General features: G+C 37.2%; 1 protein-coding gene across 1 annotated transcript in view; it reads right to left on the minus strand.

The window, feature by feature from the left end:
* GPD2 (glycerol-3-phosphate dehydrogenase 2) overlaps window positions 1-26,492 on the minus strand; it is a 191,745-nt gene that overhangs the window by 68,173 nt on the left and 97,080 nt on the right. Inside the window, exons 4-6 of the mRNA XM_044669859.1 lie at window positions 5,602-5,726; window positions 4,238-4,335; window positions 2,707-2,870 (exon numbers count right to left, since the gene is read on the minus strand). Coding sequence (XP_044525794.1) covers window positions 2,707-2,870; window positions 4,238-4,335; window positions 5,602-5,726 — 387 coding nt within the window. The remainder of the gene's footprint in view (window positions 1-2,706; window positions 2,871-4,237; window positions 4,336-5,601; window positions 5,727-26,492) is intronic.

Raw genomic sequence — 26,492 nt, forward strand, 5'->3', positions numbered from 1 at the left:
AGGGAACAGCAACTAAGATGGTTCATCTAGAACACGAAGTGAATAGAGAAGCAGCCTTCAATAAACCAAGAAGACAAGCTAGAATTAGAATGTAGAGGCTTTTAAAGGCCAAACAGAAAAGTTCACAGGATAAAACTAAAGGTAAGAAAGCACAAAAGAGGCAGTCCATGAGACACCAGCACCAATGCAAAAGTTGTCACAAAAATCAGGTACACTGCCATTCTCTCCAATGTCCATCTAAAACAGAGGTTCATAACCTCCAGTCTAGAGGTGCATTGACAGGTGAAAGGTATTCTGCGAACTTGGATGGGGGAAAAAATTAAATTTTATTTTCACTAAGGTCTCCCCCCTTTAATTATGAAGGTACCAATAAACATTATTCTGAGAAAGGATCAAGATTGCCAACAGGTTCCATGGCATTAAAAAAAAAGTTATAAGAAACCCTGCTCTAAAGATTCAGCTCTGTTCTAAATAGTAATTTTAAAAATTAAGATTACATTAAAAGAAATGCCTTGGGTGTGGTGGAAATAGTGAATTAAGCATCAAAATGGGAATGTGGGAGAGGGGTTAGAGATAATTCAAAAGGGGCAAAAACAGGAAACACTTCCATGCCAACTGGTATAGTTGGATGCTCTTTACAGAATGCCTTCTTATTCCTCACAAACCAGGGAACCGATTTTATATAATCACCCAATAAAAACTACAATGAATTAACATTAAGGGTCTGACGCAGAAGGAGGAAATTCACAGTTAAGGTTGTCCTTTAACATGTAGGCACAACAGGGGGGCACCAAGAAAGTAGTTAAGTGGACACCCTGTGGTGTTTAGATGTTGGAAGACAGCTCAAACTGTGAATTTTCTAGCTTTTAATGTTTGTATAAGACTCTTAAGATTTTTTTAATGCCGTTTCTGCTGGGGGCATTTTCTTGAGTTTGGTCTCTACTGCCCCTGACACATACACACTCTCTCATTCACACATACTGTCTCTCTTCACTCTCTTCCTATCTGAAAGGTTGACAGACAAAAGCATTTAAATCAATTCAGGAACATAACTCAGGGAAAGAGTAAAAAGGAAAAGACTTAAGAACATTCCAAAGCGTAGTGAGGTCTTTAAGACCCCCTCCCCTCTAAAAATCATACTGGATTAACATGGAATTAAACTTTCCCTTAAGGTAAGATTGGATGTGCCCTACTAAAGGTGAGAAGCCACACCATAGGAATAATACTTCATTGAATATGGAGAGCACACAATCTAAGATGTCTTTCCTGTCGTAGAATTCCATGGATTTTTAAAAAATCATTTATCATTATGTACATGCAGTTATATATCCAAGCATGTGAAAATTCCTCTAGGCTATTCCATACCACAACCCTCCCCCCCAAACATTTTATGCATCATTCAGAAATTACTGTGTTTCCCCCATCCAGAAATTTACTCTAGATCCTATTTTGTTCCCTTCAAGTAAAGTGTATAAAATAGTCAATATCAGAGACAGAAAAAAAATATAAAATTTGACTTAAAAAATAAAGCAGTACTTTTTCAAAAAGTGTATGAATGAAAAAAATGTTTAACTGCTTTACTTCCACAGAATCAAACCTCTATCTCCCTCCATTGTTTAAATATTGTGTGCAAAAATTGTGTCCTGGGCAAAGTACACATGTGTCTAATTTCAGCCCAGAGGGCATTTTTCTCTGAGTTTATAACCCCTTGAAAATAGAGGTTTCATCTGGAAATCTATCAGATCTATGCTGCTTGCAACATTATAATATATTCATAAGGCAAGTCTTCTCTCTCAAAACACAACAAATTAAATGGCATCGGGTGGGGCCCAAATCCATGAAGAGGTAATGATGGAAAAATGGACCAAACCAACCATGAGATGGGAAGTAAAAATCCAAGAAGAAAAGGAAAATATGAAATAAAAGATTTTAAAAGCAGAAACAGCATGGAGAGCCTTTCATCTAGAACTAAATATTTGTTGTTTTTAAATAAAACATAGTCTGCAGGAATCAAAAAAGTCATTCAGAGATTCCCAAGACATATATGGCTTAACTTTGGGCAGAAGAAAAAAATGGCAAGAGGAGATTGGGCAAAATGTTAATGTGAAGCAAGGCATTTAAGTGCTACTTTTCATATACAAATCAAGTATTAACTAATAATTCCAGTTTGTAAATACTCTAATATTGAAAGCCCATTAAAGAACAATGTTCCTTAAAACTAACCAGGCTCATTTTAAACATGAGGCAATTTGTATTAGGACCACTCTAGAGTTTTAGTTTCTATAGAGAGACCAGAAATCTTCAATAAATCAACTGGATAGTAACCTGGCTACTGGAATTCTATGGTAGCACAATTTCATATATTTATTAATAGCCATTTGAAGAATATCCGATATTCCTGGTTAGTTTCAGTGAGACCAGATAGGATACTCCCCAAAGTAGAAAAGAAACCACAAACTGCAGGCCCATTATACAATAACGCATGGCTATTCCTTTCTTCTGATTGCCCAAAAAGAAGCCTCATGGTTAACCTACATATCTTAAATAACTGTTTCACTGAACTCCAAGAAGATATATTGAACAGGTGAATCTTATTCTTCTAATTACACATGTTCAACTAATGGAAGTCATTAAAATATACAATAGAAGTCCATGAAACTGAGGAAGAGTATAATTGCTTTTTTTTTTTACAATAAAAAAACATACCATCATAGTAGACAATAGCTCCTACCAGCTTGTCCTTCTGTAGCATTGGAAAATGTTCAAGTGCTCTTGTCTTACTAAGGACATAACTGCTTTTCAGACAATTAGCTCCTGCAACCAGGTCATAGAGTTTTATTCCTACCCAGTAGTAAGGCAACTGCCACCACCTAAAGAAGAAAAAAAAAAGGAGTGGGGAAAGGGGATGATGTTTGGAGAAACTAAATTTCATAGCAAAAAAAGATGACCATTACAACTCTTTTATTTAAGCACAATAAAGCATGACCGCAATAACATAATGCAAAAGGTACTAAATGTGAGCACTGAATAAATAACATTTGGCATTAATCTAGATGAATTACATTGGTGAAATAGATGGGTGAGAATTTAAATGAGTTTCTAAGAGAATCAAGGCAATTAATGACAAAAGCAGGACAAAGAATTGGAGAATTTGGGCTTGTACCCCTACCCTCCTTTTTTCAGTTAACTGGTATTTCTAACCCAAGGGGGTTTGGTCAGTGTCTCTAGGTTGTGAAAATGTGTTTGGTGCACTGAGGATCATTTTGAATTTGAAATTTGGTCAACTTAGCATATCCTAGATTCTGTTCTTAAAAAGATGCTCCAAAATGCATTTAGTCTCAAAACAATATTTGAAGAAAGGCCAGTTTTGATTAAACAAGCACAAAGCTTACTCAGTATATATCTGAATACTAATATACTTTCATCACAATTACCAAATGCAGCTAATGAATATAATTAATTTATTGTGTGCAAAATGTATAAAAGACTATAGAGAATGTTAAGTTCAAATGTTATCCTTTTGTGCTTAGAAAGCTCTAAGCAGAAATGTCTTTGGTCCCTAGCAAGGTAGAAGCAAAGTTCATTTTCCATTAAAAGAAAGGAGAATGGCTTCAATGTAAGCTCTAAAACTACATTTCTTGGGAAGGATGAAGCTTTGTGAATGACCATGTTATGTCATATACCCTCAAAAGCAATGTTATTCCCCCATTAGAAACAAAATTCAATGCAATTAATTTCTACTTAGAAATAAAAAGTTTCAATAGAAATATGGGCAGGTACCTATAAATCTAAGTTTCAGCATAAAAAGAATACCTATTAACTAAAGTTGCTCCCTATCTGTTTGCCAATGTGAGCGCTTTCCAAGGCATCTCCAATCATATTTTGCAAAATAAGTGCTTACTGGCTTCCCCCTTCACACCTCTGGTTTTACCAAATGCAAATTTAGCTCATCAGTATGCCTAAGGAAACTAGAATAAGAAGCTCCCAATTGAAAATACAGAGGATGATAGTCCCCTCCTTCAAAAAATCAGGTCTTTAAAACTAAATTGGGTCAAAAGAAAATCATTCAGGGAAATTCACACTTCTAAAATATGGCAAAGGACAATATTTTTTAAAGAGGGATAAGCACCAATTATAAGCATTAAGGAAAGCACACTGGAGGAATATTCCTGCTAAGACAATGGTTGCACTAACTCCAGCTGAGCAGACACAGCACAGAGGATCTCAACAAACTTACTTGTAAATCGGAAGCATTATAGGTAGTGCATGAGATAAATGGGGAGCAATCTCAAGCAGGTTGGCACGCTCATGAAGTGCTTCTTTCACCATCTTGTACTAAAAAGCAAAATATGGAAAATTAGCTTGGCAGTAACAGATTATGGTGTTTTCCAAAGGGGGGGAAAATGTCCTGCCAACTGATTGATACACACAACCCTCTCTACCTCTGAGCCAGGAAATATCTTAATCATATTTCCAATAATACATCATGCTGTCAACTTCAAGAATTTTTAGAAACCTTCACTGTATTTGCATAGGGGGAAAACATGCCATTGGGGTTCCCAGATGTAAGATATTTCCCTGACTTGAGCTACATGATTATACAAACCATTTATCTTGTACTCCCTCTATTGTTGCCCCAGCTCCATAAAACATTTGTCCCTGAAAGGGATGATAGATTACTCAATGGTAGGTACCCTTAGATTTTTTCCCTTACACAAACCACCCCCAACAATGCATATCAGAGATGCCCAGAGTATTTCAAAGAGGGACATAGAAGAGGCAGATGCAGAACCACCAATATTATTCCCGTCTTCTGGATGCAGAACAGATATATAAAATTCTGGTGAATTTTTATTTTCTAGAAAATGCCACTGCCTCCTTCTAGCCTGCGAAGATTGGATACAAGGCTGAATTATAATATGGAAAATCTACCTCAAATATTCTTTCCCCTTAAGAATTTGCCACTGATAACATGACCAGATGGTGACAGCTGTAGGAGAGAAAGGAGCCAGAGACTGCCCTTGAATTAAAACAATGGCATACAAGAAATGTCCCCCCTTGGGGGACAAGGGACAGGTTGGGGAAGCTGGATCAGGGTTGTCACAGATACCAGGTTCAAAATTGGTCCTGCAAACCTGCCACACTTGGATGACTTCAGATTACCTATAAATGGGTTGGGGAAAGGGAAAGGAGAGGGTTTTGTTTTTTAGACTATAACTATGATGACACTAGGATAGGGAATCCCTGGTGAGAAAACCAGTGCTGATGAGGCTCCTACTCCACACCTCCATCTTAGAGAGTCACCTGGGTACATGAAAGGATAAATGACTTTTCCAGAGTCACATATATGATAATGTTGGAAGCAGGATTCTAATCCAAGTCTTCCTGGTTCTGAGGCCAGGTCTCTATTCACTACATTCTGCTGCCTCTAACACTACAATAAAAAACTGTCAGACTTCTGAAAAATATTCTGGTAGAACACATTAAATAGGTATTTCCAACAGGAGGAAACATTAAAAGCCATTTAAAAACCTGACTTAATTGGAGAGGGGAAAACAGCATAGTAGCAATTTTTGTTTAACAACTAGCATACACAATTACCTGCTCATAATCCAGGCTCGTGATGGCCGTCTGAAGATATCTCACCCCACCATGGATGAGCTTAGTGCTTCTGCTGCTGGTCCCTGATGAGAAATCATCTCTTTCTACAAGGGCTGTTCTTAGTCCTGTGTAACCAGAAAACCAAATTAACTTCTTAAATTACACAATTTGTATGTAATTCATTAAAGGCACTTCTCCAGGGTAGAGACAATCACAAGAAAAATTACTCTGAACATGGATAAATTTGTATTCAAAGTGCACTACACTGTCTATATTATAATGAAGAGATTTTAGCCTCTTCCTAGGGGGAAAAAAAGTCAAACCAGACTATAAGCACATTAAACGTTAGGTGGATCACAGTTAGAAAATATCACAGCACAATTACACAGCTGTAATAGATGGGCGCCTTTAAAGAAACAAATGCCAGTCAGTCTGAGGCCCTGTGCTTCCCAAATATTTAGATGCACATGCCCTCAAATAAGCTCAGCCTTCAATTGGAGTCCAAATTAGTTCTAAAGTCTCCAATCTAGTCAGGGTGGTATAATGGCAAAAGTACTTGATTTATAATCAGAAGAATCATAACCTTTCTGGAACTCAGTTTCATCATTTGAACACTAAGGTTCCTTCTAATTCAAAGGTTAACTTTTTTTGGCATGGATCCCCCTTTTGCAGCAGGGTAAAGTCTATGGACCTAATATCAGAAAAAATGTTTTCAGATCTATGAAAATCATGAAATTACAAAGTAAAATCAATTAGATTAAAATATAATTCTCAAAATATTAAAAATAAAAATAAAAAACAAGTTCTCGGTCCCTAGATTAAGAATTTCTGTTCTGGTTCTATCTCGTTTTCCAATTCTTAGCTTAGATCTCTCAAGAGCCTTGGAATTTCAACTAGGTAAAGACAACATGTAAACATAGAAATGTGCGAGTTGGTGCAATTTAATAAAATCCAAACAGAGCATGTAAGTATGAATGGTACATGAAACAAAAATCAGGGCAGTGAGGGTAAGCATGTCCAGGCCAGTTGGGAATCTTCTACATCATCTGCTTCCCTCACAATCTTCTCTTACTTAAGAGTTCCAAAGACTTTTCTGGCATATTATATAAGAGAACAAGGAGCCTTTGAAACTTAAAACTAGAAATAGCCCAGACTTCAATATGCCCCACTCTATCCACCCATTCAGAAAACAGTATGGTTTACCCCTATGGCGACCTTCAGAGACCCATAAAGTAACTCAGGGATGTCCTACATGAGACTAGGCCATGAGACCCAGATATCTTTGGCAGACACATGAAGGACTCAATATGATGGGATAGCCACAATGCTCATATTCTATAGAATTTAAGCCTATATTCAAATCATTTATTATAGTTAATACCACAAAGCCAGTTTAAAAAAAAAGTTTTAACACTTTAAATACCACCCCAAAAATATCATCACAAATCTAGGACAACTCCCTTGACTCAAAAGAGAAACATTTTTGGAAACTATAGAGAAAAAGGACAGTGAACTAGGATTCAAGAATAGGTACTGCTGATACTCTGGCTAACTAATAAAGAACCACATAAATTACTAATAAGAGATTTGTTTTTTTTCTCTACAAATAATTAAGTTTAAGATATAACTAGATACCACGTTTCTGAACTAATTACCCTACTATTCTGTTTTGTTAAATTTTTAGTCCTAAAAAATAAAGGGAAATACACCAAGAAATCATGCATGGGGAGGAAACATAATGTATAGTAGCCCCCACAAAAAAAAATAGAAGAAAATGAATAAGTGATTGATTATGAATGGCTGAATAAACTGTGGTACATGAATGTGCTAGGGATTGGATCTGTGATTTCCTCAATAGAGTAAAGGAAATATGAAGTGAGGATACTCCTTCCAAGAATATAAGTCAGCACCTTCTCTATTTCTGGGGGTACTGAGAGGGTAGTCAGTGTGTAGAACAAGACTTGAACGCAGATCCTGGGTCAAGTTCTTTATCCCTCTTCAACCTAATGCTTCTCACATTAATGAAATAGAAATACTATTATCCCATAAGAAATTATGATTAGGAGCAATCTGATAAAGTTGGGAAGACTTGCATGAACTGATACAGGGCAAAGCAAGGAGAATCAAGAGAAAAATATACACAATACACAATGACCATAATAATTTGAAAGAAAACTACACTTAAAGACATCAAAATTCAGATAAATGCAACTAAGTCTTAATTCCAGATGAAAAATTGATATGGGAAACCTAACTCCTTCCTGGTAGAGAAATTGGGAGCGGGGGGGAAAGGGGTAAGGGAAGAACTGCAGGTATAGAATGAGTCTTAAGTGGTCAGACTGAGTTGATGAATTGATTTATTTCCTTTAACTGTACTGTATGACAATGAAGGAATGAGGGAAATGGGAAGGAGAGCAGTTATTAGAAATGACAATTATGTTTTTTCAAAAAGACATCAATAAGACTTTTTCCTAAATACAAGAAATAAACATAAATTTTTTTTCAAAAATGCATGTGTAACCATATAAGATAATTCAGTTTAAAACAAAGTAAAATGAGAGACACACAGAATGAACACTTCTTGTATCACAATGTTACACATTTGTTACACATTTATTTGCCTCTACCTTGATTAATTCCTTGTACTGGAATTAATCCACAAAATCCAAATATATGATTCATTAAAAATAAATGGCATTTAAGCATTTCTTATTATATATATCCTTAGGTCTATGCTAACTATTTAATCTATCAAGCCTTTGAGAAATTTGTGCGATTAGTTGTGAATGATACAAAAGATGTGGAGAAACATTCCCTGCCTTTGTAAAGCTTTTATTTCCAACTGGACAATATAAAGAAAGGAAGAGGAAAGGAAGGAAACAAGCATCAAGAACCTACTATGTGTCAGGTACTGTGCTAAATGTTTTATCCTATCTGATCCTCACAATAAGTGGATCTTATAATGATCCTCATTTTACGGTAGAGGGAACTGAGGCTGGCAAAGATTAAGCAACTTGCCCAGGGTCCCATCAGTAGTCAGTGTCTGAGGCTCCATAGAAACTCACAACCCAGCTCTATAGACACTGTGCCATCCAACAAAGGCTTGAAATGCTCACCTTGGAATGTTCTCCCTCCTCCTCTGCTTCTAAGAATCCAGTAACTCTCCACACCTTGGTTCTCAGGTCAAAAGCCTCCTCTTACAAGAGACCCTCCCTGGTAGTACAGGATCCTTTGAAAGAGGGTGTCATTTCTTAAAATTAATTGTCTTTGATGCTTGCCTGGAAACACTTGACTGAATATCTTGTCTTTGATGCCCCATAAGTTATCTCAAACTCAACATGCACAAAAATAAGAGTTCATTATATTTTCACTCAAAATCTACTAACTTTCTAACTTCCCTTTCTCGAAGGCATTGCCAGTCCTGTAAAATGCCCAATTTGCACCCTCAGAGTCATTCTTCACACTCCCTTCTCACTTCCATGTCGGCCTTACCCAAAAAGCTGCCAGTCCACCCAAATCGTCCTTCCATCTCTCTGGTCACACAGTGGCTTAGGCCTTCATCACCCTCCCCTCCACTGCCACAATAGCCTCCTAATTGGCCTCAGTCTGTCCTCAATGCCATTGCCAACCTGAGAGCTTTAAAACACAAGTTCAACTGGTTTCCTCAGTAATCCCTCAGGCTTCATTGCTCTCTGTTTCCTCTAGGAGAAAATCCAAACTCCTCTCTGCATTTAAAGTCCTTACAACCTGGCTCCAACCTATTTTTCAAGGCTGCTTTCACCTTACTCCTCTCACACAAATTCCAGCCCAAATGACCTACTTACTGTTTCCAGTACATGAAAGACAGTCCACCCATGGCCTCTTTGCCTTGACACGGGCTTGCAATGCTCACCCATGGAACATTCTCCCTCCTCACCACTGCTTCTTGGAATTGGTTCTCAGCTCTTTTATTTACAAGAGGTCCTTCCTGATAGCATTTTCCCTTTCCCACAATCCCAAGGTGCCTTCATATTTCCCTGACTATATGTTGTTTGTCTCTTTTAGATTATAAATTCCCTGAGGTGAGAAGCAAATTCATTTTTTGTATCCTTAGCACACCTGGCCCATAGCCTAGTTACACGATATGTGGTGCCTTTCTCTTTTCCAGAATCTGGGGAAATGATTAGTTACTTGGACTAGTTTATCTTGACTTTCTGTGTAAGAAATTCCCTAAAAAGGGAATTTAGTATTTTGAGGTAATTTGTAGACTGCAGGACCTGAACAGTTTACAAGGCAATAGTTACCAAATATCTTCTTCAGGAGGACATGAAAGGTGTATTGAGGTTGGCTAGATGTTTTTTTTAAACAAGGGAGGCTCCAAGAAGAATTTCCTCAAGAGTATTCTCAATAAATGATGTTTCTGGGAAGAAAAGACTTTGGTGGGTAAGTTCTAGAGACTAACTTGAAGTTAGGGGAAAACTGGTAAAGTAGAAGATATGATGCAGTGTTGAAAAGGTGACCCTCAGCTGGAAGAGGGATATCTTTCTGTCCCAGAAAAGGTTTTCCTGTTAACTTCCTATTAGTGCCCCTTCTAGAAAAGCCTGCAGTTGGATTTTTAATAGGTTTTGAATATGGGAAAGTATAGGAGATAGAGGCCAGACTACCCTTTTTGTCTTCTGAATCAAGAAATAAAATGATATATTTGAGGTTTTGTAGGAATTTTTGATTACTTGGCTTTTATTTTAAAGTCTCACTTTTTTCTTTTTTTTCACTCCCCCCACCTCAGTTTATTATAGGATTTCTTAAGATCTTTCATTTTTTAAAAAAAACTTTATTTAATTTAGAATAGTTTTCTTTAGTTACATGATTCATGTTCTTTCCCTCCCCTTCTCCCTATCCCCTTCCATAGCCTATGAGCAATTCCACTGGGTTTTGCATGTATCATTGAAGAGCTTTCATTTATCATTCCAGTGCTTATTGTCACTTCCTCATACCACTAGTTGTAGGGTAATTCAACATTTTTATGAAATCACCCTTTTGATTTGAATGGTCCCCAGATGTATATTATTTTTTTCAAAGCAAAGAAACGAATGAGGGGGAATTACATTTTAGGATTATTCCAGTTCATGCAGGTTGTTTTAGAAAAGAAGTTTACTGCCTCCTGGAATCAAAATGGAGATGCCCATGAAGACCACATGGAGAATACATGATCTAGGAGCCTAAGAGAGCAACTGGATGTGCAAAATTTTTGAACTTTGGGGGATTTTAAAAATTTGTCTGGTTTTAAAATTCATTTATTTTGTTAAATTCATCTGTTTTGTTTGAAAGAATTTGTTTTATGTATCTATTTTGTTGTGAAAAAAGAGGACTGTCCCCTGAATATTTTTGTGAAAGTAATGCCATTTGATTTCTTATATTGTAAAAAAAATTGTTACCTTTCTCCACTTGTATTGATGTATATACCCTTTGTTTATTGTAATTGTTAATTTATTTATGTTTGTTATGATCCATTGGGGAGATTGGTCTCCCAAAGGATCACAGGGGGGAATGTGTCATTTGGAATTAATGTATAGCCCTACAATTTCCCCTGACACCTCCCACTTCCTTTGTGGGAGGTGTCAGAGAAAGTATAAAAGGGAAAGTTTGGCACCTTTCCGGCTCTCTACCCTGGAAGCTCTGCTCTCTACCCTGAGCTCTTGCTAGCTCTCTCTACCTTGAGCTCTCCCTAGCACTCTCTACCCCAAGACCCAGCTCTCTCTCTTGGTGCCTTTTTCCCTTTCTCCCTACCTCCTAGGTTTAACTAGACCTTCCCTTTCCTAATCTAAATAAAACCACTATTCTAAACCTAAAGTTGCTCTCTGATCATTTATTAGGGGCTCTGGTCAATTTCCCCAACCTTGGACTATATACAATAACTGGCATGCTTTTAGGGGCAATGCTCTTAGACTGTTGGCTGCCCATGATGCATCAGCAATAACTATGTCACCCTAAATTTTTCTGAAGTTTATAAACTGATATCCATAGAGAGGCAAAGTGGGAAAAATCAAAAGGGACATTCTTATTAATATATAGAAAAGCATGTTTACCAGATCAGGCCAACCAATAAGAATTAGAAAATTTAGAGATATAATTAGTCCACCTTTAGAATGCCACATATATGCCAAAAAAGGTCATCTAGTTCCAGTGCTGGCGTTCACTCTTTTTTACACCTCCCTAATCAATTCAATTTCATACTTATCATGTTAGCTATTCAAAGCCTTTTCATCTCTCCCCAAGCCTTCCATGGAACCTCCCCAAATTTCATAATCTAAAATATTACATTGATGTAATGAATCTAACATCCCTCTAGGACTCTTCCACAATACATTAGGATGGATAGAAGACCACCCATGTAGAAAGTCAGATTTCCCAACAGTGGTAAAGAAATTTCTTAAATTTATGTCATAATGTTTTTCTATCCAGTGATCGAAGCATATATTTTATAAAGTTTGTTAAGGAAATCACTATATTTTTCATTAAATAATACCTATACCACCCTCATCATGCAAGGAGGGTAATTGTTATTGAAAAATGAAATAATATTCAAAGAATAAATTAGACAAGATAAGAAAGAAAACAGCTTGAAATGGTAACTTCCAACACCTCTGCCCACTCCCAAAATAGATGTGCATGAGAGCTACCCCAAACAAATAACTTTTAGTTCTAAGCCCATACAAGGTCATCATGGGGAAAACTCTGAGTTTCTGGCTTCTTGCTCAATTAACCTAAAAAATCATGAATATTGTTTCTCTAAACAGTACTTACAAATTATGTCTAATTTTCTCATTCCTATGTCTAAGCCACTGTTGCAGATAGTCCCACAAGGCTATGCGACCAGCTGCCACTAGAAATTTGCTACATGGATCCTTGTTAGCCCTTGCAAAAAGGCCCCAGTCCTGGATTCGGGCCATGCCAACAAGAGATACAAATCCTCCACCAAAATCCTCCCATATCATCCTTATAAACAAGTGCTTCCCAAACTTTTTTGGCCTACTACCCCCTTTCCAAAAAATATATTACTTAGCGCTCCCTAGAAATTATGAAACTATTTATTGAACTCAGAATAGAATGTAATACAAAAGTGTGGCCATCACCTCTGGCCTGGATTGCTGCAGCACCCACCAGGGGGCGATAGTGCCCAATTTGGGAATCACTGTATATAAATTAAGGCAAAGCGATAGAAACTGATTTGATATTGCAGCCAAAAGATCCCAAAGAGAGTAGAAATGCAGAAGAAAAATATATGATTGATCACATAGTTCAATGGAGATATGATTGGGGATGTTGACTTGAAATGATCATTCTATTGTGAATAGTAATAATATGGAAATGGGTTTTGAACAATGATACATGTAAAACCCAGTGAAATTGCTCCTTGGCTCCAGGAGTGTGTAGGGAGGAGAAGAGGGAAAGAACATGAATCATGTAACTATGGTGGGGGGAAGACTCTCAATTAATTAGTTAATTGATTGATTGATTGATTATGTGAAAAAAGTTTTAAGATCCCAAAGAAGAACTGCATGAGGGCAAAGGTCTAAAAGTATCTACCTTGTAAGACAAGGTGGAAAAGGAAAACTAATATGCCCTGGGGGCTTATAAGACTGACCATTACTAATATTCATGGGGTGAGATGCAGAACAATCTTCCTGCCATCACCCCATCTAAGAAAAAGTTGATGATGTTTACTCAGCTCAGACACAAAAGGGAAAGTAGAACCAAGTGAGAAATTTAGATGGTGAAAGCATATGTGACTGTACCAGACTAGAAAGAAAGTTGAAACCTAGATGTAACAAGTCCTGCTTTCCTCAGGGCAGGAACAGAAGCTGGTGAGTCCTACACCACCCACAAATATATGAAAAATCTAAGGCAGTTTTGCAATCCAGTTTTGAGAATATGTTGATCAGCAAAAGGAGAAGAGTTAGAAAGTGAGTGATAGAGAATATAATGAAAAATACTGAAATACCAAAAATTTCAATAAAAACCTCACCCAAAAAAGGTAAAAAAATTTTAAAAGAGAACTCTCAAATCCTAAGCAAAAGATAGTTTTGTAATCTCTTTGAAGATTTCATACTCGTCTTAAAAATATTACAAGACAAAGAAAAGCAATATAATGCTTGTTATTGAACGTATATAAATATATACTTATATTTACATATAAAATATACATATATATTTTATGAGGGGATGCCCTCCAATTGGAGAATGGCTGAACAAATTGTGGTATATGCTGGTGATGGAATACTATTGTGCTCAAAGGAATAATAAACTGGAGGAATTCCATGTGAACTGGAAAGACCTCCAGGAATTGATGCAGAGCGAAAGGAGCAGAGCCAGAAGAACTTTGTACACAGAGACCAATACACTGTGGTAAAATCGAATGTAATAGACTTATGTGCTAGCAGCAATGCAATGACCCAGGACAATTCTGAAGGATTTATGGAAAAGAACGTTACCCACATTCAGAGGAAGAACTGCAGGAGTGGAAACACAGAAGAAAAGCAACTGTTTGAACACATGGGTTGAGGTGGACATGATTGGGGATGTAGACATAAAACTACCACACCAATGCAACTATCAACAATTTGGAAATAGGTCTTGATCAATGACACATGTTAAAACCAGTAGAAATGCGCATCGGCTATGGTGGGGGAGGTTGGGGGGGTGAAGGGAAAAGTAAGAGCATGAATCATGTAACCATGTTAACTTTTCTAAAAAAATAAATATTAAAAAAAATTAAAAATTAAAAAATTAAATATGTATATATATATTAGAAATATATAACTCACTCAAGAAAACATGGAAAAATAACCAAAAAAAAAAAACTACAGAATGGTTCAAAAGGGAAATGAAATCCATAAACCAATTAGAAGTGTCCTTGACAACAGACTAATCAGGTCAAATGTCCAGAAATGTTGGGTCTTAAAGGAACCAAATTAAATTCAATTTCTCCATTCTTGGAATAAAAGAACAACTAGTTTCTACATTGTTCCCCAACCACTAGTGATATAGACATACAAAGTTCAGGTTCTAATCCCCAGAAGAGCTGGAATAACAGGAAAAAAACAATTATCCAAAAAGGTAATAAATCACACAAAGACAGATTTCAGTGTCCAGCTATAGGCCAAATTTCCTGAAAGTAAGTTTTTACCTTTCTACAAATAGCTAAAATAACTCTTTGCCTCCTTTGCCCAATAATAATGAACCTCAAAAATCTTATACCACTCTACTTTTGTGGCTTCAGTCTACACATTCCCAAACCAACAAATATCTATTAAGATCTCAGTCCAAATAGTTCCATAGTGAGCAATGGAGTTCCAAATAACAATATAAAACAGCACATAAGGAGTCCACATTCTACTGGGTGGTTGGAAGTACACAACTAGACTTCTCTTTGTCTTCTAAATATTTAAACCCAGATCTTGACTCCAAATCCAATGTTCTTGCCACTTATTCTTTGTCTTGGTAATGTAGGAATGTGGAAAGAAAAGAGTCCCCCCAGCGCCCTTAAAATAACTAGATTCCATTGCTGATTCATTTGTAGCAATCCTCTAATTTCTAGGTCTTCTGCAGAACATAAACGGATCTTGAAAGAATCAGTGGCACACAGGTGGTCAAAACAGGGTTTGGCTGTAAAGGAAGGATACTAATCAAAATGGACAGACTTTTAACATACATCTATGGTGCTGCCTTTCTTATTATGACCTGCATATGTGAGCACTAAAAGGCAACATGAGTACTAAAAAAGATTATGAATCAGAGAGTTTGGGTTCAAAAATCCCACCCTCCCACCTGTATGACTTTGAGCGAATCTAGGCCAAGTCACTGAGCTTCATTTCTCAATAATTTCTGGAGGTCTTTTCAAGTCAACAATCATCTATTAAGCACCTATCATGTGCCAGGCACCCTGCCAGCATTGAGGGCAGTCTTTAGAAGCTCAACCTAATGTGGGAATTAACATACCAACTACTATATACAAAAAAGTAAAGGCAGAATAAATTAGAGGTATCTCAAAAGGAAGGCTCCAGTTATTAGGAGGACTCAGGAAAGATTTCTTACAGAAAATAATATTTTAACTAAGACTTAAGCCAGGGGAACAAGGAAGCTGACAGGAGGAAAAGAAGTCCAGGTGTGGGGAGCAGCCAGTAAAATTAATTTTACTAATAAGTGCTACCTGAGTTTGTTGAATGTGGGAATAGAATTCTTGCAACTTTTTCCTGTCAGGCTTTTAACTCTTTGTCATCTTAATCCACCAAGGTATAAAAACTTCATACCTCCCTATCCCATACTGCAAGTTGCTATATTACTAATTTTTCTCCAACTATTTTTTTGGACAGTTCCAAAAATTGTTCTATCACTTTGTTGAAGATTTCCTCTCCATATTATTGTTATACATAAAGTAATATGTAAAAAGGACATTGACACCAAGCACTCTTCTATTCATCATTCAGACACCAGTTAAGCATCCTATGACCTTGCCCCTGTTGAAACAGACCTCTGCCCTTTCTACCATTATCTCATGACACTGGTCTAATCATAGCCAAAGTACTCTACTTCAGAGTACTCTACATAATCTAAATTAAACTTCACTTTCATTTGTCCTTACCTTTGATGTAGATATACTGGGAAATTAAAATCATTTCCTTCTTGGACTTTGACTTCCCACTCCCAAATGATTCATGGTACTTGCATTTATCCTTTAAAATAAATATAAAAACCTGCACCAAACCATAGTTGTGGTTTAAGGAGAAAGCTAAGAAAGAAAGGAATATTAGAAAAGCTTTTCACTCACAACCTAGTAGTTGATCTCCTAATACAACATTCCATATCTCCTCTTTCTATGCCAACAAGTTCCATGCATGTCCAAAACTTCATGTCCCTTCTTTCTCACTTCTTTGGAGCATTAGTCAGTCTTTCCAGGCTCAACTCAAATGTCATCTCTTACAAGGGCACATCCAAACATTCCCATTTTTTAACTATACTCTAATACAAATTGGTCAAATTGTTTGCATTAACTTATTTATAGGTAGGGAAATACAGTGATTTTGAGCTTCTCCACACATAGAACAAATACTAAGGGTTTTGCTGCTGGTAAACATACCTACTAGGAATGGAAGCTAAGAAAGTAGAGGACAATGACCTTTCCTTCTTTGTTTATTAAATTTAGTTCTTGTTCAAATTCATTTGTATGCTGGTCAAAGATCTTGGGAGAAAAATAGACTATGTATCTTCAAATTCCACATAGTCCCTCCTGGTATTATTTTTTGGTGGGGCTCTCAAAATGAGTTTTGGATTCTCAGTATTCCTATAAAGTATTAAAAAGGAGTTACATGGAATTTCTAATCCAAAACTAGATAGTCTGAAACCCTAAGCTTCAAATCAGCAATAGATGGATACAGTCAAAAGAGTAGATTTAATCTTAGTTTGGGACCTTCTGGCTGGCTTCTGTAAACTATCCTTCCATATATGTGTTGTCTGTGGATTAAAGATGTATTAACCTGCCCTTGTCAGAAAAAGACTTTTTAGATACTGTTTCTCAACAGGTATAAATAGAAATCTAGAAATGGCCCTAAAGAACAAGAGCCCAGAAGATAGCAAGAAAGAAAGGATCTGTTCAACAAGATCATCAGAGAGTATTATGAAGAATTCAGCAACACCACAGTAATGGAGATATAAATTGCCCATGAATGTGCTCTATTTACACGAGTTCCTGGAATGTGCTGCTTCACCAATGTTCCCTAGATACAGTCATTAATGATAAAATAATTCATTTTAGCACTGGAATGTGATACTTCTACTAGATCTATATACCAAAGTAATCAAAGAAAAAAGAAATAACTTTACATCTACAAAAATATTTATAATGCCTCCTTTTCTGGTGGAAAAAAACTGGAACCTGAGGGAGTGCCTATCAAAAGGGAAAGAGCTAAAAAATTATGGTACATTAATGTGATGGAATACAACTGTGCTATGAGAAATGAAGAAGGGGATAGACTCAGAGTAACTTATGTGAACTGATGCAAAGTAGAGTGGGAAGAACCAGGAGAACGACTTATACAATAATAATATAAAGACAAATAATCTTGAGACAGGAACACTGATCGATAAAATGACCAATCACAATTCCAGAGGAATCACAGGGAAACAGGACTTGGAGTACAGACTGAAATATTTTGGGGGAAGGGGAAGAACATGGTTAAAATGGTAATTTATTTTCCTTGACCATATGTATTAATAATAGGTTTTGTTTTCCTTCTCAGTGGGTAAGGGAGGAGGAAGTGGGAGGGGGTGAATTTGGAACTAAAAATAAAATAAAATTGAATTTCATACAGCACTTGAAAGTTTGAAATATTCTTTATTCTTTCTTCCTTTATTTTATTAATTATTTATTCGCTTAATCCTCATAACGATCCCAAGAAGTAGGTTATTACTCTAATTTTGCAGCCAAGAAAGATAAAGTAAAGAGAATTAGTCAAGGTCACACAAGTATCTGCAGTAGGACTGAATTCAAATGTCTTCCCTGCATGAAGTATGGCACTCTGCTTCACCTTATGTTACTTCTTCAATATTCCCCATGTGTGTCTAGGTATGTCTATGTGTATTCCTGGTTACTTTTTCTCAATATGTGCTCTCCTTCACTGGTAAGTACAGTAAGTACAAGTATAAACTAGGCACATAGGGAACTGGAGATTTTTTTATCCTCTTCCAGTTAATTTACTTTCAGTGTGATTGACCTTAATCTCTTTTGAATTAATGTGCTCTCTGGCTGGCTGGTAAAAGTGAGTATTTTTAGGGGTTCATGAGCAAAGAGGTTTTGGATGGATGTTGACATCTAGCGTAAGTTTCCAGTGGGGCAAATAGGGTGCCCCAAATGCTACAAGTACATTTATTATACCCCTTCCTAGAATTTGAGCTTGTATAAGTCAAGACTGTTTCATTATTTTCTCTCTCCTACATCTGCCACAGCATTGTACACACTGCTCCATATGCAATGAGTGCCTGTTGACTTGAAAGAGACAACTTACATTTGTATTGTACCCCAAAGCTTATGGAGCACTTTTATATTACTCTATGATCACAAAATTTGGATAATAAGAATATGTAGCTTTTCCTTCACTATCCTCTCTTCTGGGTCCCCTGAATATGTAACTTTTCTTTCATCATCCTCTCTTCTGGGTCCCCCCAAATCACACCAATAAAATAGCTTGGGCACCCATGATATATAAGATTTCCATTTCACAGATAAGGAAACTAGGCTTAAAGAATTTTGATGACCTGCTAGTGTTAGATCAAGTCAAGATTCAAATCCAGAGCTCTTGACTCCAAATCCTCAAGACTGAAGAAAAGACAGCCAGGGTTATTTGGGCCAAGCAGAACAACCCTAGTTCTTTTTCCACATGACAGCTTTTTAAATATTTAAAAGGAAACTATCATGTCTTTTTTGCCAAATCCTCTTCACCAAGCTAAACATCCTTAGTTCCTTCAATGATCCCTCATGTGGCACGAATTCAAGGCCTTTAATAGGCTGATTATCCTCCTCTGAACACAGGCCAGCTAATCAATACCATTCCTAAAGCGTGGTGTCTAGAGCTAAATGCAAGATTTCATGTTCAATCTGATGAATAGTCAGCTTTATGATCAGTTCCTGATTCTGTCCTCTCTCAGTGAAGTTTAATAATATCATGGCTGCCTTCTCACAGAGTGGACTCATATTGAACTTGTGGTCCAAGAAAAAATCCATATCATCAGGGAGCACCTTCTGACACATCAACCTTTCTCTTTAATACCATAACTGATCAGGGAGTACAGGAATGAGGAAAAGAGAGGAATGGAGAAGAGGAAAGCCAGGAGTTATCATGTTAGTAAAACAACCTCTAAAAAGCAAATGCAATCTGACCGCTGTTAGAAAGAAATGGAATTGGTTGGTAAAAATAGCTCATGGTTGGATAGTAAGAATATGTAGCTTTTCCTTCACCATCCTCTTCTGGGTACCGCAAAATCACACCAATAAAATAGCTTGGGCACCCATGATATACAAGAGCTTTAATGTCTACTGGCCCTCCAAAACTTTGATGTCCTGAAAAATCTAATTATTATTGGTAACTTTAAAAGATCACAGTAATTTATTTTTGTCAAATGTGACTAAAGATTAATGGATACAATCAGGAATAATTTGGTGAAAACATATCAAAGACAGAGAAAGCAAAATTTGTTGTTAAGTGAAGCATCAAACATAATAAAAGAGCAAATTCCATGAATGAACAGCAACAATGAACAAGTCATTAACCAAATGCCTATGATTATTTCACACTTCAGAACGCTACTGATACGATCAGAAAATGCAGTAAAAGGATAAATATAGATTACCTTCAGCAATTCTTTGTACATTTTAATTACAAATTCTACTTTTCCCTGGAGGCCTACCTACCAACATTATGGAAACAAGCATGAAAACTGTACTTGTAGAGCTAAATGGGTTTACCAACTACTTTAAATAAACCATAAAAACCAATATGCAAATAACTTAACTAATCTGTGGGGTTTTCTAAAACCATAACCAATGTGCCTAAGATATTAAAAATGCATATCCTTTCCTTAGAAATTACTAATCATGTGCACAACCTTTAAAACCCACAAACAGAATTATTTTTTTTTTTTTGTGGTTCAGTCATTTCATTCCTGTCCAACTCTTCATGGCCCCATTTGGGGTTTTCTTGACAAAAAGATACAGAAGTCATTTACCATTTTCATCTCCAGCTCGTTTTACAAAGGAAAAACTGAGATAAACAAGGTTAAATGACTTGGCCAGGGTCACACAGCTAGTAAATGTATAAGTCCACATTTATACTCAAGAAGATGAGTCTTCTAGGCTAGGCACACAATCCACTGCACCCCCAAGCTGCCCGTGAAATTAATTACCACATGACTAATGTAGACTCTAGAGTGGTAATACTTTTGAGTAACTCTGAATTCCTCAATTTGTCAAATATTATGTCCATTAAAAATAAGAGCTCTAACACATAGGTTGAGGTGGACATGATTGGGGATGTAGAATCAAAACTACCACCAATGCAAGTATCAACAATTTGGAAATAGGTCTTGATAGATGACACATGTTAAAACCAGTGGAAATGCGCATCAGCTATGGGGCAGGAGGAGGTGAGGGGGTGAAGGGGAAAGATAACTTTTCTAAAAAATAAAAATTATTTTAAAAAATAAAAGCTCTATAAAGCTCTGAAAAACAGGTCTGTAACAGTTTTAGGGTTTGTTGTACTATTTGCTTAACAAATTACTTCGATGACCAATTAATAAGAGTATTTATAATCCATGTCAGCATTTACTCAATGTGAATCAAAAGTGAATCAAACCCCATGTATATTCCTTCCTATTCTTTGTGACTCTCATTTATGTCCTATCAAAAATTTACCATAGGCAATTGACTCAACATATTGGAGGCCATCATCATAAAATAATAGTTAGCATTTATGTAGTATTTTATGATCCATGGAGTACTTTAAAAATATTATCTCGTGTGATCCTCACAACAAACTTGGGAGGAAGATACTATTATTATCCCAGGAAATTGAGGTAAGAGGAAGTTAAATTACTTGCCCAGGAGCCACAGAACTAGTGAGTATTCAAGTTAAGATTTGAATTTAGATCTAACTCTAAATCTAACACTCTATGCCCATGGTGCAACCTGGATGGGTTTTCTTCACACTGAATGGATTCCAATGGAACACACCATGGGTATCCTTCTAGAAAGTTTACTTTTTTCCATTTTTATTGTCATGCAAAACATACTTCCATATTGGTCACTGTTGTAAGAGCAAAGTCATACATAACCAAAACCCCAAAATAAAACCAAAAATACACTGATGTGAAAGACAACTCTAAACTGTTCTTTCCCTGGGTAACCAACTGGTTTTAAAAATTACCAAATGAAGAATCAAGTTTCTGACCCCAGGGACTTGATTTATCTTTTGAAGGCTTCATGCATATTAAGAACTTTTCTTCCTCAGTGTTTTTCTGAATAATCAATTAATTACATTCTACAAATAAGTAAAGATAAGAAAGTTTAAGCAATTCTCCCAAGGGTCTTTTCACCTAAATTAATAGTGTAACCCTGAACAAATCACTTAGCCTAAGCAGGTTTCAGTTTCCTCAAATGTAAAATGTAGTGCTTAGACTAGATAACTTTAGTTAGCTTTCAAATTCTAAATTTTTAATGCTACTGATGCTTGGCTCCATTAAAGTCCTACTTTATTGTCTCAATTTGGTACAGCTGAGACTAGTTTCCTAAAGGCTATATCAATAGAGTAAAAATCTGGCAGGTACTACTAAGCTGTAAAAACTTTTCAGCATCCAAGACCCAACCCAGCTAAGTCTGGCTAGAGTCATCAACAGAAGGCTGGCAATCGGCTGTGATGGGGAGGCTGGGGTGAGGGGTATGGGAGGAAACAGAGTACAGTTTTGTATTAAGCCAGCAATTCATGAAATTCACTAAAGGCAGAGAAGAGAGGTGATCCACACTGGGGAAGAGAGCATCCACACTAATGGAATCACAGGCCTTATGATACTAAAGAAGGGGGAAAGGATATCCCAGAGAACTACAGAGTGCCAGAGCGATAGCTTGCCCTCAACAAAATCTTACTCTGATTCCTTCTAATGGTCCATAGGGAATACTAGGATATCCAACACTCAGTCAGCATCTACTCTGTTCCTGTTAGGCCATGGGGATAAAGGAAGATAAATGTATGGTCCTTGTCCTCCAGGAGTCTCCACATTCTCATGAGGGAAGCAACACATAATAACTATGTACAGAAAAGATGTATTCAGTGGAAATGGAAGGCAATCTCGGAGGGAAAGCACGATCATGTGCAGGGTGGGAGAAGGTCTGGGAGGGAAGCAAAAAGGTCTCTAGAAGATTATATTTGAATTAAGACATAAAGAAGGACCAGGAATCTAGCTCGATGTGCCAGGGACTCTGCTAAGTGCTGGAGACATAGGAAAAGAGAGTATTCCAGGTTCTGTTGTTGCTGCTACTGCTGCTGCTGTTCAGTCATGTCTCACTCTTTGACCTCATTTGACATTTTCTTGGCACAGATGATGGAGTGGTTTGCCGTTTCCTTCTCTGGGTCATTTACAGGTGAGGAAACTGAGGCAGACAGGATTAAATGACTTGCCCAGGGTTCACACAGCTAGTAAGTGTCTAAGACCTAAAATGAATCTTCCTGCCTTCAGGCCTAGCACTCTAACCACTGTACCACTTAGCTGCCCATTCCATGCATTGGCAATAGCCAATGGAAAGGGACAAGGGCAGGAGATGGAGCACTGAGTAAAAGGAGCATGGTGTGAACCAGAGTTCTCAGATTATAGAGAAGGTTCATGAGAATCAAGTTTAAGAATACTAGAAAGGGAAGGAGCACTCTAGGTGAAGAACTTTAAATGATTTTTTTAAAGCATTTTATATTTGATCCCAGAAGGAATAGAAAGCCTCTAAAGCCATGGTGGTAAACCTATGGCACATGTGCCAGAAGGGGCACTCAGAGCCCTCTCTGTGGGCACACGCACCATCATCCCAGCACAGAGTTCACCAGAGTTTGTTACTAGAAAGCCAGAGGGATATAGGGCCAGGCTTCTCCTCTCCCCCTCTCCATGTACACCTGAGGACATCACCCACCCGCTAAAAGGTTCTCCATCACTTCTCTCGAGCATCTTGAGGGCACCTATGTAATGAAATAGATATAGCACTGAGCCTGGAATCAGGAAGAGTCAAGTTCAAATCAAGCCTCAGACCTTTATTAGCTGTGTGACCCTGAATAAGTCACTCAACCCCATTTGCCTTGGTTTCCTCATCTGTAAAACGAGCTGGAAAAAGAAATGGCAAACCAGTCCAATATTTCCCAAGAAAACCCCAAATGGGGCCACAGAGAGTCAAGCTTATATACTTCAGGAAAACCATTTTGATGGGCTGAGCAGAAGATGGGTTAGGATGAGAAAAGATTAGAGGCTAGAAGACCCACCACAAGGGGTGATAAAGGCCTTTACCAGGGCAGTGCCTTGAGTAGGGAAAAAAAAGGCATATATAAAGAATTTTTTTAAAAAGTACAAATTTTGGCAAGATTATCTATGTGCAGTGATGACAAGTCACAAGAATGTTAGTCACTAGAACAAAAGCTCTGTCAAGATCTCAACCCCAACAAACCATTTAAACCATTGGGGGATGGATTGCATGTCTCTGCCATTTGAGGAGTATCCCGGGATGGTTAATAGAGCCATTACAAGACTGGCCACCAGGGGACATACTTGGGATCATAGTAACTCTCAAAGATTGCCTTCTTAGTGACTTGTAGGATCATGACTCAAAACAGAAGAAATAGCACTATTATGGCTCCACAACCTCACATTTGTGAGGATATCTTGCAGTTGTTCAACAGTGTTTCCCTCATAATAACCTGTGAGATGATAGTGTAAGTATTAATTACTATCTTTATTACTATTTGGGGGAGAGAGAGGCTGGAAGACTCAAACCTGAGCTTTCATCTTCCTCTTTGAACGCATACTACAGTGGTATCTTTTCTTGGATTAAAGGTTAAACCATTAGATCACAGTCATACAAACAGAAAATTTTTTGTAGTCCCCCTCAATTCTAGTACCTTCCATCTGTTGATTACTTCCTATTTATCCTGCCCAAGATGTTTAGATAGATAGATGGATGGAGATAGATACATAGAGAGATAGATAGTTAGACAGACAGATGGGTTGAGGATGGATGGATGGATGGATGGATGGATGGATGGATGGATAGACATAAAAGGATGGGCTAGTACAGTGGAAGAGATGTCAGTGCATCCTGAATATAGCTTATTTGGACATAATTGTTGGCATGTTTTCTCTCCTGTTAGACTATGTGTTCCTTGAGAGCAGGAATTGTCTTTTGCCTTTCTCTGCATCTCCAGTACTTAGCACAGTGCCTGGCATACAGTAAGTGCTTGAAAATTTTACTGGCTGACTAATGCAGTCTATGTTTGAGGACTTGAATCCAGGTCCTTATGAAGTCTTTATCTACTATTCAAAAGTTGCCTCTTTATTCCTCTGTTATACTAGAGATGAAAAAAATGGAAGCCTGACAAGATCTAACACAATTAAATTAATCTGGGGGCTAAACCCAAACAAGAAGGCAGCACCCTAAGCACCATCTCCCTAGAAGGACAAGCAACTTGAGCTACTGCACTCCAAGCTTATCAAAAGATCTCTTTCCCTGCCGAGTAAGAAAAGTCTAATTCCATTTGGAAAGCTTAGCTCTTTTCATGATTATCAGTGGCAACAACTTAGAAGAATCTTGGATCTCATTAGTGTGGAGAATGTTCCTTCCACAGACAGAAAACAGCTGCTCCAAGTGGTCTTATTCTAGTCATTCATTACCAGATTTTTCCACAAGATCTCCATTGAGACTCTACTCAGCATTCTAGAGAATTATAACACTGGGAACATTCATGGGTCATCATTTATTCTCACTAAGTGGCTGGCATTTATCCTTTTGGGGTCTCATCAATAATTCTTTCCTACCATTTCTGATACACAACTCATCATTGGTACTACACTACATTGGTATTTTTTCTTTAAGGTTCAGCCATTAGTCCAGTCACACAGACAGAAAATCTTTTGTTGAAGCCTTTTAATGCCCACCATGCGTCTTTCCATTGCCTTATGGGTTATCTACACTTTAAGTTCTTCTGAGATTGTGATATGTTCAATAAAACACGGTTATATATAATGTCCCTGAAACAAAGTATTTAGAGAAACAGGCAATTTCTGAAATATGATCTGACCTGTTCTGGACTTTCTAGAGGCAGCTAGGTGGTACAGTGCCTAGAATATTGGACTTGAAATTCAGAAACACAGGAATTCAAATCTGACTTCAGACGCTTAATGACTATATGACCTTGGGCAAGTTACTTAAGCATTGTTTGCCTGTTTCCTCCTCTATATAATGAGGATGATGATAATAATAATAATAATAATAACAACAACAACAACAACAACAACACCTATCTCTCCCAAGGTTGTTATGAAGATTAAATTAGATAATCATTACAAAGTGCTTAACACAGTGCCTGGCACATAGTAAGTACTACACAAATTTTAGTTATTATTATCTCTATTATTTTTCTAAATGACAGCAAATCCAGCTTATTGATTGTTTTCGATGTCCATTTAAGATGTCCTTTTTTTGTTTACTCATTTTCAATTGTGTCCAACTCTTCATGACTCCTTTTGGGGTTTTCCTGGCAAAAATACTTGAATGATTCACTATTTTCTTCTCCAGCTCATTTACAGAAGCAGAAACAGAGGCTACAGGGTTAGGTAACTGGTCCAGGGTCACACAGCTAGTAAACATCTAAGGCCAGAAATGAACTTGGGCTTTCCTGACCCCAAGTCAGGAACCCTATACACTATGCTATCTAGATTTTCTTTATTCATGTATATAGATATAATGTAGATGGTCTAACATAATGGAAGCCAGTGAAGAACTCGAGAATCAAGAAAACCTAGGCTCAAATCCTATCTATGACACTAATCATAAGACCATGAATGACTGACTTGATTTCTCTGTGCCTTAAGCACTGATCTAAGGCAAATCTATTCAATTTTAGAAAAGCTGAAATTTGCTTTAGCGGAGGGCATTCTCAGACCAGGAAATCTCCACAGTGATAAAAATCATTAGTCCTTTGAGAATTCACATAATTCAAAGGGCTACCCACTCTGCTACACAAAAATCAATAGTCATTCTGTCCAAAGCACTATGATGTTCATTAGTGGTTTTTTACTTAATAAGAAACATATACTTATTGCTTCCATCCCCACGATGA

This window comes from Gracilinanus agilis, chromosome 3 (genome assembly GCF_016433145.1).
Source record: "Gracilinanus agilis isolate LMUSP501 chromosome 3, AgileGrace, whole genome shotgun sequence".
Taxonomy (NCBI): domain Eukaryota; kingdom Metazoa; phylum Chordata; class Mammalia; order Didelphimorphia; family Didelphidae; genus Gracilinanus; species Gracilinanus agilis.